Raw genomic sequence first — 17,568 nt, 5'->3', positions numbered from 1 at the left:
ATCATATACTGTTTCAAACATTATATGGGACCAATGATTCTGTATGGAGAAATATATGGGCCTCATTACTCTGTATAGCGCACTATGCGGTGGCCATAATACTGTATGGAGCAATATACTGTCTGTGTTTGGAGCTATTGGAGAATTTAAAATGGATATCAGTCATGAGATGTAAGAAGTGAAGTATTTTTCATTGTACTATACCGCTATTTCTCTGCCATATCAGAGGATCATTAATTGTGGCATGTGTTAAAGGAGCCCAGTGACACTCTTTTGCCCAGGGCCCACGAAAATCTGGAGCCAGTCCTACCCCCCCACAAATTTAGCCAAATAACCCCCAGTTTTCAATGCCTAACAATTATTATAAAGTAAATTAAGGTTGACAAACTTAAGTAATAAGAATTGATGTTTTTGGCATTAAAATTGGCACTGTAGGTGTGTTTCCTGTCCTCTACTCCCTGCCGACTTTGCTTCCCCATTGACTTGCATTGGGTTTCGTGTTTCAGTCGGCCTTCGACTTTTCATGATGATCAGTCGATTTCGTTCAACCCGACTTTCTAAGTCAGGTTTCATGAAACCTGACTCGACCCGAAAAAAGGCAAAGTCGCTCATCTCTAGTGCAGGGCACAGCACCATGAAGAGCTCTAGATTAGATTAGAAACATCGATGATGTCGGGCGCTGCCGCAGGGTGATCAGGAATCAAGGTGGTAAAGAATTCAGGTTGAATGCAGGGTGAATAAATCTTAATTCTTTACCACCCTTCTTATCATCCCTGCTGCAGGGCCCAACATCATAGCCTTTTTTTCCCTCTTATCTGGAATTTTCTATGGTGAATGTGTCTTATAGTCTAAAAAAAAAACCATACTCCTCTTTCCCCTCAGAAAAATATTATCGTGTTCAACATTATAGACACTATTACTGTCAATTATATTTGTCAGATTTAAAGCATATATCTTTGCATTGGAAAATCAGTGTATGTCACATAAATTTGTTTTTTTTTTTTGTATAGCAAAGTCACAGACAGTTGCAAACATTTCAGCTACAAGTTTGCCCTATGTTAATTCAATAATCCTATGAAAGAAATAGGACTAAAATAACTACGGCATATAACAATAGTGTTTATTATTACCATTTCAATATTTTATTATTCTTTATAATAAAAGGTTACATAAATAACCCAATATTTTACCATGTCACCATGTCAGTAATACTCAAATTTTATTTAAATTTTTATAAATATAAATTGGCTCTGATTCAACAATTGACCTTTTTTTAATTAATTTTTCTGTCTTAGCTTTGTTTTCTTTGTTAGACTTTGTGCTAAATTAATGAAAATAGCACAGCATGTTTGAGGAATTTAGCGCAAATTGAAAGTTTTTTTTTCACTTTTGCTTTTTATCTGCCTATTTACAGTAGAATGTTACAAATTGTTTTTCAATTTAGCAAGAAAAATTAGACGGATTTCACACTTTTGTGCACACTGGCATATTGCTCAAAAATTCTGCAGCATTTCTAAAAGTTGCAAATGTTGAATTAGCCAAAAACATTTGGATAGTGAAAAACATTGTCCACATTGTTGAGCAATCAGAAAAAATGATAAGGACTAAAAAATATCAACATAAACATGGCAGAAAAATGCATAATGACTTTCGTGCAAAAATAAAAATTTTCCAAACTTTTACTCACTCTAAAAAAATCAGGGCCTTAGTATTAACCACTCATTCATTGTGATTCTTCAATTTACTTATGTTTTTATACGTGTGGTTTGATGAATTTACCATAAAAATATTAAGTAAGACTTCTTTTTTTTACTTTATTTTTTTTTTCTCCTCAGCTTCTTTAATTTTTCTAAGAGCCTCTTCTTCTGCTTTTTTCCTTTCTTCTTTTACCTCCTTGTAACGCCATTTTGGAATCTGTAGGTAAGTATTGTCTTTGATATAACTATGTCTCCGTGATTTATCCGGATGATATATTGGTGTGGGAGCCTTAGTGACGCGAACCTTTGGAACTATGAATCCTGGCCTCACACTGCTTCTTCTTAGTAAATTTAATGGTAAAAGACTTGTTCTTCTTGTAGACTTTACATCCGTCTTTCTTGATGAATGTGGTTGAAGACTAGCTCTTCTTTCCTTTTTCTTGGAAATTACAGTAACACATGAGTTATGGAAAAGTTTTTCATGAGTCTTTGTGCGATTTTTGTCTAAAGATCTGATTTCATTTGCTCGCTGTTTTCTTAGGATCTCCTGCACAGAGTATCTACGTTTCCCAACACAAGGGGGACTATCAGGACACACTGTTCTGCAACTAATAGCAACAAATGGGCTATACATGCTGGTTGTGATTTTAACCATGTGATCAAGTACACCGTCCTCCTCAGGATCAGTAAAATAATTAAAAGTAAATACTGATTTGATACATTCTGAAACCTTCTGTGCACATGTTTTTGGTTCTGCTGCCTTGGCAAGGAGTTCTTTCATTTTAGGCCATTCCATTTGGAATTGATTGCTAAATTGTTCTGGAGACGGTCTGTCCAAGAGTCTCTGCATAAGATAGGCTGTATCATATCTCCCTGTAAATCTTGCCCATTCTCTGGAGGTGAATCCGCGACTTGGATCCACAGCTTGAATATCAGCACCTAAAAAAATGAAGGATTATATTAAGAAATATTTTTAAAACATTAATGCCAGGCAAAGGTTGCATAAAAATTGAATTGTCAAACTTTTTTTCTGTTGCTTTGTTCCAAAAAATATCTTACCACCTATTGGAGACCAATTTTAGTCAATCACGTAGATCGGCAATAAGCATAGAAGTTAAAGGGAATCTGTCACCCCTTTTTTCGAATATGAACTGCCGACACCGACATCAGGGGCTTATCTACAGCATTCTGTAATGCTGTAGATAAGCCCCTGATGTAACCTGAAAGATAAGAAAAAAGAATTAGACTATACTCACCTTGGCGTTCGGTCAGGTCCGATGTGTGACTGCAGTATTCTGCTATGCCCTCAACAGAGCAGAGCAGTGCGCCTGCGCCGGAGCCACGACAGGAAGGAAAGAAGAGGACGGCATCGTATGAAGATGGGAGGCGCCGGACTGGACGGCGACACCCTTCGGACCGGACCAAACGCCAGGGTGAGTATAATCTAACTCTTTTTTCTTATCTTTCAGGTTACATCGGGGGCTTATCTACAGCATTACAGAATGCTATAGATAAGCCCCTGATGTTGGTGCTGGCAGCTCGTTTTCGAAAAAAGGGGTGACAGATTCCCTTTAAAAGAAATTCAACCCTCAAATGATTTAGCCCCTTAATGGGTTGTCTGGAGCTGATGATATTGCATGTGCTCATATAATTGCATGTAGAACTCATACACAATTGACAGGTATATACAAATACTTGCCAATTGTGCACACATTCTTGCATGTATGTGCAGATGTAATATCATCAATGCCAATCGCCTTCCAATTCAGGAGTGGCACTCAGCTTCACTTTTATAGGGGCCTTCATATTATTGAAAAAATGGCTAAGGCTGTTTCACACTTGCGTTTTTTTGCGCTGCTTTTTAGCGCAAAAAAACATGCGTTTTTCCCCCTATACATTAACATGGGTGCGCATATGTGTGCATACATATGCGCACTTACGCGTTTATATGCGCATGCGTTTTTTTGCAGTGTGCGCTCGGGCGCACAAAATGCATCCTGTTGCATTTTTTGTGTGTCTGACTTGCCCCCAAAAAACGCATGCACACGCAATGCTTTTTTACAGCAAAACACCCATTAAAGTCTATTGGTACGCATACGCGCGTATTGTAATGCACACGTATGCTCAAAAAAGCGCATGCATTTTTAAAAAAAATGCACCAAAACCCGCAAAATAACGCACACAAACATATGATGCGTTGTTTCATGCGTTTGTGTGCGCATAAAACACGCAGCAAAAAACGCAAGTGTGAAAGTAGCCTAAGTATGGAATGGACAAGGCAACTGTTAGGTGGATTCATAACTGGCTTAGTGATCGGACCCAAAGAGTGGTCGTAAATGGCTGCACATCCTGTTGGAAGAATGTCTCAAGTGGGGTACCACAGGGCTCTGTCCTGGGCCCTGTATTGTTCAACATATTTATCAATGATTTAGATGAAGGAATTGAGGGTAAACTGATTAAATTTGCTGATGACACAAAGCTAGGAGGGATAGTGAATACTAGAGAAGAGAAAGAGAGGATTCAAAAGATATAAATAAACTGTAGCAGTGGGCAACAACTAACAGAATGGTTTTTAACAGGGAAAAATGCAAAGTACTACATCTGGGCAATAAAAATGAAAAAAGCATATACAGAATGGGAGGAATAGGGCTAAGCAACAGCACATGTGAAAAAAGACTTGGGTATACTAATGCAGGGTTCCCCAACTCCAGTCCTCAAGGCCCACCAACAGGTCATGTTTTCAGGATTTCCTTAGTACTGCTCAGGTGATAATTGCTTCACCTGTACAATGCAAAGGAAATCCTGAAAACATGATCTGTTGGTGGGCCTTGAGGACTGGAGTTGGGGAACCCTGTACTAATAGATCACAGACTGAATATGAGTCAACAGTGTGATGCAGCAGCAAAAAAAGGCAAATGCAATTCTAGATCACATGAAGTCATTATTGCCCTCTACTCCTCTTTGGTCAGACCTCATCTGGAATACTTTGTCTAGTTTTGGGCACCACATTTTAAAAAAGACCAACAAACTGGAGCAAGTTCAGAAAAGAGCGACCAGAATGGTGACCGGTCTGCAAACCTTATGTCTTATGAGGAAAAGTTGCAGGATTTGGGAATGTTTAGCTTGCAGAAGAGAAGACTGAGAGGAGACTTAATAGCTGTCTACAAATATCTCAAGGGCTGCCACATTGTAGAAGGATCATCTTTATTCTCATTTGCACAAGGAAAGACTAGAAGCAAAGGGATGAAACTGAATGGGAGGAGACACAGATTAGATATTAGAAAAAACTTTTTGACAGTTAGAGTGATCAATGAGTGGAATAGGCTGCCATGAGAGGTGGTGAGTTCTCCTTCAATATTAGTCTTCAAGCAGAGGCTGGACAGACATCTGTCTGGGATGATTTAGCGAATCCTCCTTTGAGCAGGGGGTTGGACCAGATGGCCCAGGAGGTCCATTCCAACTCTAAGATTCTATATCTTAGAGTGTTAAGGGGAGACTATGTGGCATATGAATATATACAAGAATCAAGAACTGTACCACTATATGGATGCTTTGCTCAAATATTAGAATCATGTAGCTTTAAGATACTTCTGATTTTCTAAGACTTATTTCTGTATTGTATGACCCACCTAGGCTTCATGCAATACTGGATGGACTGGGTGGATTAGGGTGGATCGGGCTAGAAGACGATAATTATGTGCATAATGATTATGTAGCGATATGGGAACATATGAGATCATATGAGATCAATACTAATTTGCTATTTGGGGTAAACAGTAATTTGGAAATACACCCATGATGTAACACAATGAGACAGCGCGATTTCTGTTATAAAAACTGTACATCTCGGATTAAAGATAGAGAAGAATCATTTGACATGATGCATCTTGTCTTGTGTATTCTTTTCTCCATGCACGTATAATCTCTGGCAGAGATCCAATTCGGCCACAGACAATTAAGATGGCGACACATGCATTCTGTGTGCTATATCATTTGACGTCCAATGAGGGGCTAGGACGAAAATTCGAACCTGACCAGCCGCAAAGAAGACCTCCAATCTTGGACCGGACCACTCGAGGGTGGAGATGTGCACCTCCTACTAGGTAAGAAAATCATTCATCTTGATCTCAGTGTTTCCGTGCTGAGATCAAGGTCAGTCGGCTGTCACACTCGGACATAGTGACCAATCTGACAAGTCCTAGTACCAAAAACCCACCATGGTCACGATTTCCTTAATTGTCTGCCTTATGTGCTTTGCCTCTCTGCTTTGCTGTTTTGGTTGTTTGCATACGTGATTGTTACCTCAGCCAGCCTGAAAAGGAAAAAATATAGATAGGGAGACGTATTGAGCAAATTCACTGTCACTCTGGTTCCGGTCCTGCTCTCGGCTTGACCGATGATCGCAGATGTCTGAACTGTGTCTCTCCCAGTGGGCAAGTGGGAGTAGGGGCTTGATTACTCTGAGTGATTTTCCAACCTCTAAGTGGTTGGTGACTTCTTGCGGGGTTCCCACCGGACATCACCTGGCTAAGGTGATGGTGTTTTAGCTGCAGCATAGGTTCATAAGTTATACGGGTGGAAGGGTAATATACTAATTACAATTACCGTGTTGATGTGACAGTGATTGCTCTCTGCCTGAAAAGTATGGTTTGCCCAGGTGTAGATTTTTCACCTCTACAAATCAGGCTGGCATATGAATAGGTAAATTGTGAATTGTTTTGGTGTCAAGGATTCGCAGTATTTGATGTCAGTACCAGTTTTAAATTCATTGTCTTTTGTCTTTTGTAGCGTGTATGATTTTCCGGCAGGAGGCGTACTAGCATGTGGCTAAAAATTTTTGAATGCATTCCATGTATATATATGTTGTGAAACTAGAGAATTGGTTAAACTGATTTTGTTCTGCATACTATAATTATAATAGTTGTTAAAATTTGTTCAGGTAGAAAGAGAATTGCTTGAATGGTAATTGCTTTGATTTGTTCAGATATCTCTGTGAGATCTGAGGTCTATTGTTACTTTTTAGTTATTGTTTTACTAATGTCACTACATTTCTCTATGAGATGGTTTTCTTTGAAATGTTTTAAAGCAAAAGTTTTGAGGAAACAGAAATTTTAACAATTTATCAGGTATTTTTAGACTACGCAGTTTCTGGATACACAAGATTTGTGAAATACTCTGGTGTTAGTTGTTGGTTAATTCCCTATATTACTGTGTTCAAGATGTTCATTGAAGACCCCTTTACTCGGACATAAGGAGTACATACAGCTTTTACAGTTACATATCCAACTGTTCATAACCCCGTGAGAATTTGTTTCAAGACGCACACATGCATATGTTTTTCAGATATACTCAGAATTCAGATGATAGAATGGATGGGAGCAGTCAGTTGATATCTATAAGACAGATATGACCCACTAGATTATGGCCCGATGCTATCGCATCGCCTTATGCTACATCCTTTCCAGCATCCATTATAGTTCCATTAATTAATGTAGTTTATGAAAAGAATAATGAAGAAAAAGATGAATATGACATGGAGTTATATAATTAAACAGAACAGGAGGAGACAGGAAATAAATAGCTCAGACTGATAATCTACAGTATTTATCGTTATATGGTGGGGGGACATAATCATCATCATCATCTTTTAAGCCTCAAAGCTCATTCTTTTGTACACAATCTACTCCACGCAAGGACTCCTGGAAATACCAGGAGTCAGATACTCTTAGTAAGCAGCTTGCCAGACCCTCATTCTCCAGGATGTCATGCAGGGAAAAGGAGAACCTGTGGATAATTTCTTCCACCAATGTAACAAAAAGTTTCTGGATCTCAGATTTGAAATGCAAATTAGTCCCCAGTTGGAAGAAGCTTTGAGACCCACCAATACCGAGCTTCAGATTTTAATAGGGCACTGGCATACTGAGTCCACAACCCATGAAAGTACGTATACTCTTACAGCCCGCCCCCCACAAAAATACAATAGAGAATCAACATCTCTCACCCAGACAGAGGTTGAGGATATTCCGCTCAAATTCCTGGTGGGTCCCGATGCAATCAGAAGTGTAATCAGGGATATTGATCTATTTGCTGCAGAAGTATGCAGTCTTTCCTTTTTTTTTCAGGACACACCTATAGATCAAGTGGGCATTGAACTAATGGCACTGATCCCAGACTCAATATTGGCAGGCTGAAAATCCAGTTTGTAAAGGTGGGGCTGAAGCCAGAAGCCCTGCTACCAAGGAAATTGCAATACTCCTTTTTCATTTCACAATCTGCAATTATTTCTATGAAGTTATGGATGATATATGACTTATGTGCTGTCAATGAAGTTATTGTACTGAACACATCTAAGGTGCCAAACCCACACACTCTGTTTTTATCAATTCTATTTATTTTTCTATGGTTCACGGTGATTGACCTGGCCAATGTTTTCTTCAGTTTATTTCTACATGCTGCAAGCCAGTACCTGCTTGTTTTCACACATGAGGGCCAGCAATATACTTGGACTATGATGTCTCAAGGGGCACAACATAGCCCCTCTATGTTCACCCGAGCCATGATCACGGTCCTGGAGCCCTGGAAGAGGATACATCCCACTGCCACTTTTTTTTACAATACATATGGATAACCTCTGACCCTGACTGAAGACAGCCAAGACAATACTGCACACAGACCCGTTCCTCCCACGTCACCACCGTGACGTAACTACACAGGCACAGCTCTCCGGCACCCCCTTTGTCTCTCAGGTCAGTAAGGGAACTCCACCTAGAGCAAATGGTCGCCGGGGAGGAGGTCCTGTTATCCGCTGGGGGTTCTAAGATTCGTGATCAGAGTAAAAGCATCAGCCCAAGATTAAGTTTATAGTTTAATTGCCTTAAGGGCGCACTAGATAATTACAGAAATATACAGTAAATTTGCAGTCAGAGAAAAGATATAACAATAAGGGTACAAGACTTAAGATATTAAGCTGGAGGTCAATTTACCAGATTGTAGGGTCATGTGGGTGCTGGGGGGCTCTGCAGTCCACAGGTACAAGAATCTTAGTTGCCGGACAGACCCCCAAAGCATGGGCCGCTGCTCCCCTCGGCAGGTCTGTCCCCAGGTCCTTCTTAGATCGTCATCGTCTGGATCTTCTGTGTGAAGGAATGCATGTCTGCCAGGGGCTGCTAGTCCTTAAACACGCTAGGTTCCTCCCCCTGTGTCAGAGGGTGGGCTAATAATCTCCACCCTTTTAGCTCTCTGCAGAACTTATTTCCAATATCTAAGAAAGGGGATAACTTTCTACAGCATGATCGGATCAGAACATGAGAGGTACCAGTGAATGCGGTTTGTTTTGCCTGCTGTGTGGAGTGCAAACATGGCCCCCATTGGGTCACTGTAGAGGGCCAATCTCTATATCTCTGGAATCAGTGCTCTAATCGACTCGGGAGTCACACTGCCAGATGCACGATTTCCTCAGGGTCACCCGGATATTTTCATGTGTCCATAACTCGAAAGATGAGTTCATAATCCATGCTCCTAGGATGGAGCCAAAGCGTCTGGGACACACAAAGGACGTATATTCCTGCGTCTGCTAGCAGGTACATTCTAATTGAAGCCCTAGGCTTTTTTCCGGCCCCCTGTTGGCACGGCTCCGTACCTGAGCTTTGAAGCTCTGTTTTGGGCCTATCCTCATTATCACACCAATGGCCCTGGCTATTTAGCATTGGAACACTAAATCCTGCTTGTATTTACTAAGTACACAGCACCTGGGGGTATGTTAGCTGCCTGTAATTCCTGAACTTAGACCAAAATGGATGCCAAGCTCAGACATGTGGCCCCATATCTAAGATGGCGGCTGCTCCTTCATCACAGGCATCAATGGGTTTTATATGCTAAATTGCAATCACATTTTCGCAGCTCTAGGACTGCCAGGCCATACCGAACTGTTTTGTCTGTTTGTCATGAAGAAGCCTGACCATGTAAATGTAGTCCTAATACACCTTCACAGAGGAAGACAATGCCCTCCTGGCTTCTACTCTCAAGACTTGACCCAGTGGCTCGTGGAGTCCCAACCTGCATGAGAACCGTGTTTGCAACCCACCTGTGCTGGACAAAGCTTCTGATATTTTTATGGGTCACCAGTTGAAGATCCTGGCCCAAAGCACCTGTCTGCAATGCCCTACTCTGCTCCCGGAAAACGTCACCATCTCCAGATGTGCTGTCCATAATCCAGCTTCTCTTCTACCTCTGCCAAAGGGAGGAGAAAGATGGAGGATGAAAACCACATCTCTGACGCATTAGTGGAAGAGGTAGTCGACTCTGAAATGGCTGAAAGCGATTGTCTTGCTGTCATGAGGCAAGAGAACACCTGGAAGATCCTGACCTGACGCTCTTTCTGGATAGACCAAGGTATGCAGACCAAGAAGGCCGTTTGCACACTGGTATAGCAGTAGCCACAGAAGATACATGCTGCCAGCAAAACCACTGCCTACACCCAAAGGCAGGACCGCAGGCCTTGACAGAAGCATACGAGAGGTCCACTCAATATGAAGCTGTCAAGATCAATCTGGAGGGAAAGAGACTTCATCACGGCTAACGGAACGCCGGTCAGACACCACAAAGCCATACAAGAACTAATGGAGTCCTTGTTGATGCCAGGAAGAGTTGCGGTGGTAAAAGTAAAAGCACACACACTGGAGACACTTCAAGGGATGCAGTGGGCAACAGACTAGCTGAAGTAACAGCAAAAGAAGCAGCAGTAATACCACTTGACACAGAAACAGAGGAAAAGGGATAACCCTGGAAAAAGATGTTCTGACACTCCAGAAACAAATATCCAAGGAAGAAAAGAAGAAATGGACCTAAGATGAAGTTATGCAGGATGAAATACGCCTAAGGATGAACAAGGAAAATTTAAGGCCTCGAACAAAACTCTACATACTTGATGCTATACAGGAAACAGGGGAGTCATAGCATAAGAGTTTAGTCTTTCCCTTGGGTCACACACACGCACAAATACACACACATAATAGCAGGTCCAACAAAACTCAGCCCTATAAGATCCTACTTGTAAATATTCACAGTTTAGGATTATATTTTGCTCTTTATAATTGCCTATATGTAGACTAAGTTTAAAAACATGTGACTAAAATGCATTTTCATCCATCCCAGATCATGAGGACATAGGAGCCCACCAGATCCTGCCCGGTGACTGAGTCCTCATCACCAAGACGTTCAACAGACGTACCCTTGAACCTAAAGATGACAGCCTGTTCCAAGTCCTGTCAACTATCGCAGCAGTCCATGGGTCCACGCTTCCCACTGCAAGGAGATACCGGATCCAGTGTCCAGTAGCGGCTGCCACTCTTCATCTGTCTGCACTTATCCTTTTCCTAGCTCAAGGGGTAGTCAGTCACCAAGGGGTAGTCACTCATGAGAAGGATATACTGACATTCTGGTATAATGTCTCCACCCCAAGAGTAACATATCAATTTGACTACTGTCTCACAATAAGAATGTCCAGGCCCCATGGTACAGTTTGACATCTGGTTAAGTACACAATTCATCTGTGTCACTACTGCTGAAACAGGGGAAGGTTCAAACTGTGAGGACTGGTCACTTGTTGGGTGGCACACTGGTAAAAGTGACTGGAGACCTCAACCAGTCCAGGCCCTACAGCGAAGGGACAAATGGGTAATAAGCCTATTAAGCCGCATGACCCTGTCCAAAGCACCTTTGAAAGGCCAGAGAGCCCTTCCCTGCCACCCACTGCCCCAAGGAGGGATGCATAGTTCTGTACCTCACCACTGAGAACCTCTCAGAGAATGAGCAAGGGTTATATGTACTAGGCTCAAGTACTAAACTTGGGAGGGAAAATGGTGACAAAAAAGTAAATTTTGGCTAAGAAGCATAGATACCAGTGGGGGCACACAGGGAGCACCTGACAAATTCAAAGTCGAGAACGAGACAATAGTTGTTTTTAAACCCACCATCCCCATAAATAAGAATGCAAAGTGGATAAACTATTTATACAATAATCAACGACGGTTTATAAAATACACTGGGGATGCCATAAAGGCAATTATTGACCCATTAAGTTTGCAATAGTTATTTTATGTCATTTGATCATATTTTCCTTAATTCTATGCTGCATAGCTCCATGCCTTAAGAAAATGATAACGATGACCATGGAAACCACAGTGATGACCATGCATGCCGATTTTGAAGATCCCCTGTATGAAAGATGTCCCTATGAAACCATGCGAGCACCACCTCCGGAATATGCCTGCCTGAAGCAAACCAACGAGGGAGAAACTAGGATCTGACTTCCTCCTGTGCAAAGTCCATTAGGAGGGGGTCCATCTACTAGAGATGGGTTGTCCCGTATATACGGTGAAGATTAGTTAGTTAGGTTCCAGCATTGTTGAGATAGGTAGGCCGGGAGGACAGATCGATAGGTTCGACGAGATTAGGATTTTGATTTTGCATATCTCCAAAGGAGGGACTGTTAAGGGGAGAATATATGGCATATGAATATATACAAGAATCAAAAACTGTACCACTATATGGACGCTTTGCTCAAATATTAGAATCATGTAGCTTTAAGATACTTCTGATTTTCTAAGGCTTATTTCTGTATTGTATAACCCACCTAGGCTTCATGCAATACTGGGTGGACTGGGTGGATTAGGGTGGACCGGGCTAGAAGACGATAATTTTGTGCATAATGATTATGTAGCGATATGGGAACATATGAGATCATATGAGATCAATACTAATTTGCTATTTGGGGTAAACAGTAATTTGGAAATGCACCCATGATGTAACACAATGAGACAGCGCGATTTCTGTTATAAAAACTGTACATCTCGGATTAAAGATAGAGAAGAATTATTTGACATGATACACCTTGTCTTGTGTATTCTTTTCTCCATGCACGTATAATCTCTGGCAGAGATCCAATTCGGCCACAGACAATTAAGATGGCGACACACGCATTCTGTGTGCTATATCAAGAGATGCTTATAGTTTTGGACATCACAAGCCTCAATAACATGGGCCCCAAATGTCATGGATGAAGAGGTGTCTTTGTAGCAGAAATAATAATATAAACCAGAGTTAATGCCTTTAATTGAAAGAGAGGACAATTGGAAACTGGATTTCTATGTACAACTATTATGTAGGTCAAAGCACAATGAGACAGTATGCTGTAAATTATATAAAGACTAGCTTCAGTCGAACACAGGTCGGACACTTTTGTATCAGGCTCATTGTGGTGTGCATTTTGCCCCCTTGCCACGTGATCTCTTTTATTCACAGATCAGCAATTTCCAAAGGTTTATGCTACCCATTCAATAGCTCAAATTGTTATGAAAGCTGCATGTGTGACACTTTCCATTCACTTCTATGTGAGTTCCTAAAATAGCAGCGCAAACAGTCTTGGCTGTTCTTGTGTAAGGGGAGGACCGGACCACGGATACCTGCATGCTGGGTCCGGAATTGAAAAAGATTCATCCCCTTTTCCTGGATGGAAGCCTGAGTGAGCTGGACTTTCCCCTATTGCCTAGGGAAAGCGCTAGTGAAGCGGACCTTCCTGCTGTCTCAGGAGGTTGGGAGTGAGAGGAGAAAAGCGCGCGCAGTAGCGAGGGCATAAGGAAAAGCGCCGCAGCAAGTCAGTTTGGCATGAGTGCAGAGCAGTGTGCGGCACGTTCTGCTTATCCAGACATTTGTTGGGAATCTCTCTCAGGCAAAACTAACAGGTCAAGGAAATTCTTATCCTCTCTTGCTGACAACTTTATCTTCCAAAAGGTAGGGGAGAAAACAAGGGGAACTGCTACCTTGGATCTAATCCTTATAAACAGAGAGGAAATGGTTGAGGAGGTAAAAGTGGCTGGGACCCTAGGAGGTAGCGACCATGCTATTTTAGAATTTTGGATAACTAGAGGCGGAAGACCTGTGAAGACTCAGACGTCAAGGTTAGATTTCAGAAAGGCAGATTTTAAGGGATTCAGAAAGAGAATTGGAGGGATCCAATGGCTGGATATCCTTAAAGGCAAAAATGTCCAGGAAGGATGGGAAATCTTGAAAAATGAAATTCTCAAAGCACAGTTGTTAACAATTCCGAAAAGAGGGAAGAATAGGAAGCATTTAAGGAAACCAGGATGGATGAACACAGAACTTAAGCACATGCTAAAAAGGAAGAAAAAAATGTTTATAAAACGGAAAGAGGGAGGCATATCTAAAGAAGAATATAATGCTGTCTGCAGAACCTGCAGGGCACAAATCAGATTATTAAAGCTGACAATGAATTGAGGCTTGCAAGAGATGTCAAAAGCAATAATAAAGGATTTTGGGGATATGTCAAAAGTAAAAGAAAAGTCAAAGATGCTATAGGATTTTTACAGGATGAAAATGATGAAATGGTAAGACAGGATGTTGAGAAGGCTGAACTTTTAAATTCCTATTTTGCATCTGTTTTCTCTCAGAAAGGAAATGTAACATCAACTGTTCTTCACTGTTATAATAAGGGAATAAAAGAATCCAGGATATCTATAAACAGAAAGATAGTGAGGAAACACTTAGCTAACCTAAATGAATTCAAGTCTCCAGGTCCAGATGAATTACACCCCAGAGTACTGAAGGAGATAGCAGAAGAAATTTTTGAACCCCTCTCCATAATCTTTGAAAATTCTTGGAGAACAGAAGTGCCAGAAGACTGGAGAAGAGCAAATGTTGTTCCTATCTTCAAAAAGGGGAAGAAGGTGGACCCAGGCAACTATAGGCCGGTGAGTCTGACTTCTATACCAGGAAAGATCTTTGAACAAATTATTAAACAACATGTATGTCAATACCTGGATAAAAATGAAGTGATTAAACAGAGTCAGCATGGGTTTCTAACTAATAAGTCATGTCAGACTAACTTAATTTCCTTCTATGACGGTATCACTGATTGGGTGGATCAAGGAAATGCTGTAGATATAGTATATCTTGACTTCAGCAAAGCATTTGACAAAGTCTCTCATACAATCCTTATTGAAAAAATGACTAAGTATGGAATGGACAAGGCAACTGTTAGGTGGATTCATAACTGGCTTAGTGATCGGACTCAAAGAGTGGTCGTAAATGGCTGCACATCCAGTTGGAAGAATATCTCAAGTGGGGTACCACAGGGCTCTGTCCTGGGCCCTGTACTGTTCAACATCTTTATCAACGATTTAGATGAAGGAATTGAGGGTAAACTGATTAAATTTGCTGATGACACAAAGCTAGGAGGGATAGCTAATACTAGAGAAGAGAGAGAGAGGATTCAAAAAGATTTAAATAAACTGGAGAAGTGGGCAGCAACTAACAGAATGGTTTTTAACAGGGAGAAATGCAAAGTACTACATCTGGGCAATAAAAATGAAAAAAGCATATATAGAATGGGAGGAATAGGGCTAAGTGACAGCACATGTGAAAAAGACTTGGGTATACTAATAGATCACAGACTGAATATGAGTCAACAGTGTGATGCAGCAGCAAAAAAGGCAAATGCAATTCTAGGATGTATTAACAGAAGCATACAGTCTAGATCACGTGAAGTCATTATTTCCCTCTACTCCTCTTTGGTCAGACCTCATCTGGAATATTGTGTCCAGTTTTGGGCACCACATTTTAAAAAAGACATCAACAAACTGGAGCAAGTTCAGAAAAGAGCGACCAGAATGGTGACCGGTCTGCAAACCCTGTCTTATGAGGAAAGGTTGCAGGATTTGGGAATGTTTAGTTTGCAAAAGAGAAGACTGAGAGGAGACTTAATAGCTGTCTACAAATATCTAAAGGGCTGTCACACTGTAGAAGGATCAACTTTATTCTCATTTGCACAAGGAAAGACTAGAAGCAATGGGATGAAACTGAATGGGAGGAGACACAGATTAGATATTAGAAAAAACTTTTTGACAGTTAGAGTGATCAATGAGTAGAACAGGCTGCCACGAGAAGTGGTGAGTTCTCCTTCAATGGAAGTCTTCAAACAGAGGTTGGACAGACAGCTGACTGGGATGATTTAGCGAATCCTGCTTTGAGCAGGGGGTTGGACTAGATGGCCCAGGAGGTCCCTTCCAACTCTACGATTCTATGATTCTATGATTCTATGATTCCCCTTCCCCCACCACAGAGTACCGGCGTTGCAGCAGGGCCCCACAGTCTATAGAGGGACCGCTGCCAGGAGAAAAGCCGGGAGTGCCACAGCAGTCCAGTGAGAGAGGGACTGCGGCGCTCAGGGAAGCTGGGTGTTCAGCAGCAGCCGCCAGAAAGAGGAGTGCCACATCCTGGTAGCACCAGCAGCATTACGCAGTTCAGCGTCCGTGCAGCAGCCCCGTCATCAACAGCAGGGACCAGAGAGAAAGAGTCGTGCAGTGTGCCTGGTGACTACAGAGAAAAGGTGCAGTGTGCTGGTGACTACCAGAGAGAGCAGCGCACCAGTGGTTGTCAGCGCTTCAGTCTTGGCACGAACAGGCAGCACGCAGCATGGAGAGGAAAGTGCAGCGCACTCAGTAGTGACCAGAGAGCAAGGTGCTGTATGCTCCATGTCCGTGAGTACAGTACATGTGCCACATAAGAGTGACCATATACGGCACTGACATTTTTTGTGCCCTGACATTGCCAGTGAATATTTGCCCAGACACTTGTGACCTGACTTCACCAGTGATTATAGTTGCAGAGCCATAGTTGCAGGACTGTGGCCTGTACCCCTGTCAGCCACTGCAGTTTATGGACTAGGCCCAGTGGAAGGTAACAGAGACTGACCACTGCCACCAGAAGACTGGGAATTGATGCCCACAGGACTTTTCTGGAAAAGACACCGCACCAGCCGTTGCCGTCACCATTGAGTTCTCAGCAGGAGTTACAGGTGGCGGAACTCCTGACACAAGTGCTTCACAAGAACTGCCGTGATCTGAAAAATCATTCTTCTACTTACAATATCCTTTGCCATCTAAATTGTTTAACCCTTTACCTTCCAACATCCTTTCCCATTTATATTGTTTAACCATTTACCTCCCTGCATGGAGTATTCCCCTGTTATTAAACTTCTTAACCCTTGCTCTGCCTCCTGTCCGTCACTGCATCCCGTTCCTGCAATTTCTACATTTGCAGCCTTCATATAGAGATGTTCATGCACAGCCACTTCTCCATTTACAGCAGCTCAAGATGGGGCTGAAATGGAACCTACATTTACCAGACATTTATAAGCATATTGTATGAAACGGAAAAATGTTTTTTAAAAAGTTTTCACACTAATGTTTATTTTGGGGTACAAATGACTTTTAAACACTTTTCATTTCATCTTCTGGAATGTGGAATATTAGAACTTTTTACTTAGCTTTTTTTGGGAGGCTGATGAACTAATAACAAATTTACTGAATTTTTTTATTAATTAAATAAAAGTTATCCTCCTGTGTGTTGATTACCTTGCAGATTTTAGTATAATCTGTAAATATTGAAATTCTACTCTGTATTCTATCTTCAAGGTCGTTAATAAATATGTTAAAAAGAAGAGAGCCCAGTACTGACCCCTGTGTAGCACCACTGTTAACTGTTCGGCTATGTGCACACGCTGCGGTTTTTACTGCGGATCCGCTGCGGTTTTGGCTGCTGCGGATCTGCAGCAGTTCTGTAGACAGTGTACAGTATCATGTAAATCTATGTGATTTACAATCTGCTGTGCACATGCTGTGGATTTTTAACTGCGGAAAAGCTGCGGTTTTGAATCTGCAGAAAGAAATGACATGTCACTTATTTTCTGCGGATTCTGCTGCGGTTTACCATCTCCTCCATTGTAGAGGTGATAAACCGCAGGGGAAAACCGCAGGCCAATCCGCAGGTAAAACCACAGGTCATTTTACCTGCG

At 41.7% G+C, this 17,568-nt stretch overlaps 1 protein-coding gene and 1 long non-coding RNA gene across 2 annotated transcripts in view; one reads left to right on the top strand and one right to left on the bottom strand.

The window, feature by feature from the left end:
- Nucleotides 1–1,252: 1,252 nt before the first annotated feature.
- ANKRD33B (ankyrin repeat domain 33B) overlaps nucleotides 1,253–17,568 on the bottom strand; it is a 1,334,158-nt gene continuing 1,317,842 nt past the window's right edge. The window contains exon 4 of the mRNA XM_073587622.1: nucleotides 1,253–2,636. Within this exon, the coding sequence (XP_073443723.1) occupies nucleotides 1,810–2,636 (827 nt within the window). The 3' untranslated portion in view covers nucleotides 1,253–1,809. The remainder of the gene's footprint in view (nucleotides 2,637–17,568) is intronic.
- On the top strand, nucleotides 5,044–12,582 carry LOC141099666 (uncharacterized). Its single transcript, XR_012234500.1, has 2 exons — nucleotides 5,044–5,800; nucleotides 10,851–12,582. It is a non-coding gene; the product is annotated as an uncharacterized lncRNA (long non-coding RNA).

The sequence above is a fragment of the Dendrobates tinctorius genome, unplaced genomic scaffold (genome assembly GCF_039654945.1).
Source record: "Dendrobates tinctorius isolate UK_male_01 unplaced genomic scaffold, ASM3965494v1 ptg000100l, whole genome shotgun sequence".
Taxonomy (NCBI): Eukaryota; Metazoa; Chordata; class Amphibia; order Anura; family Dendrobatidae; genus Dendrobates; species Dendrobates tinctorius.
Note: the sequence above shows the minus strand (reverse complement) of the source record. Positions and strands in the feature narration are given on the sequence as shown.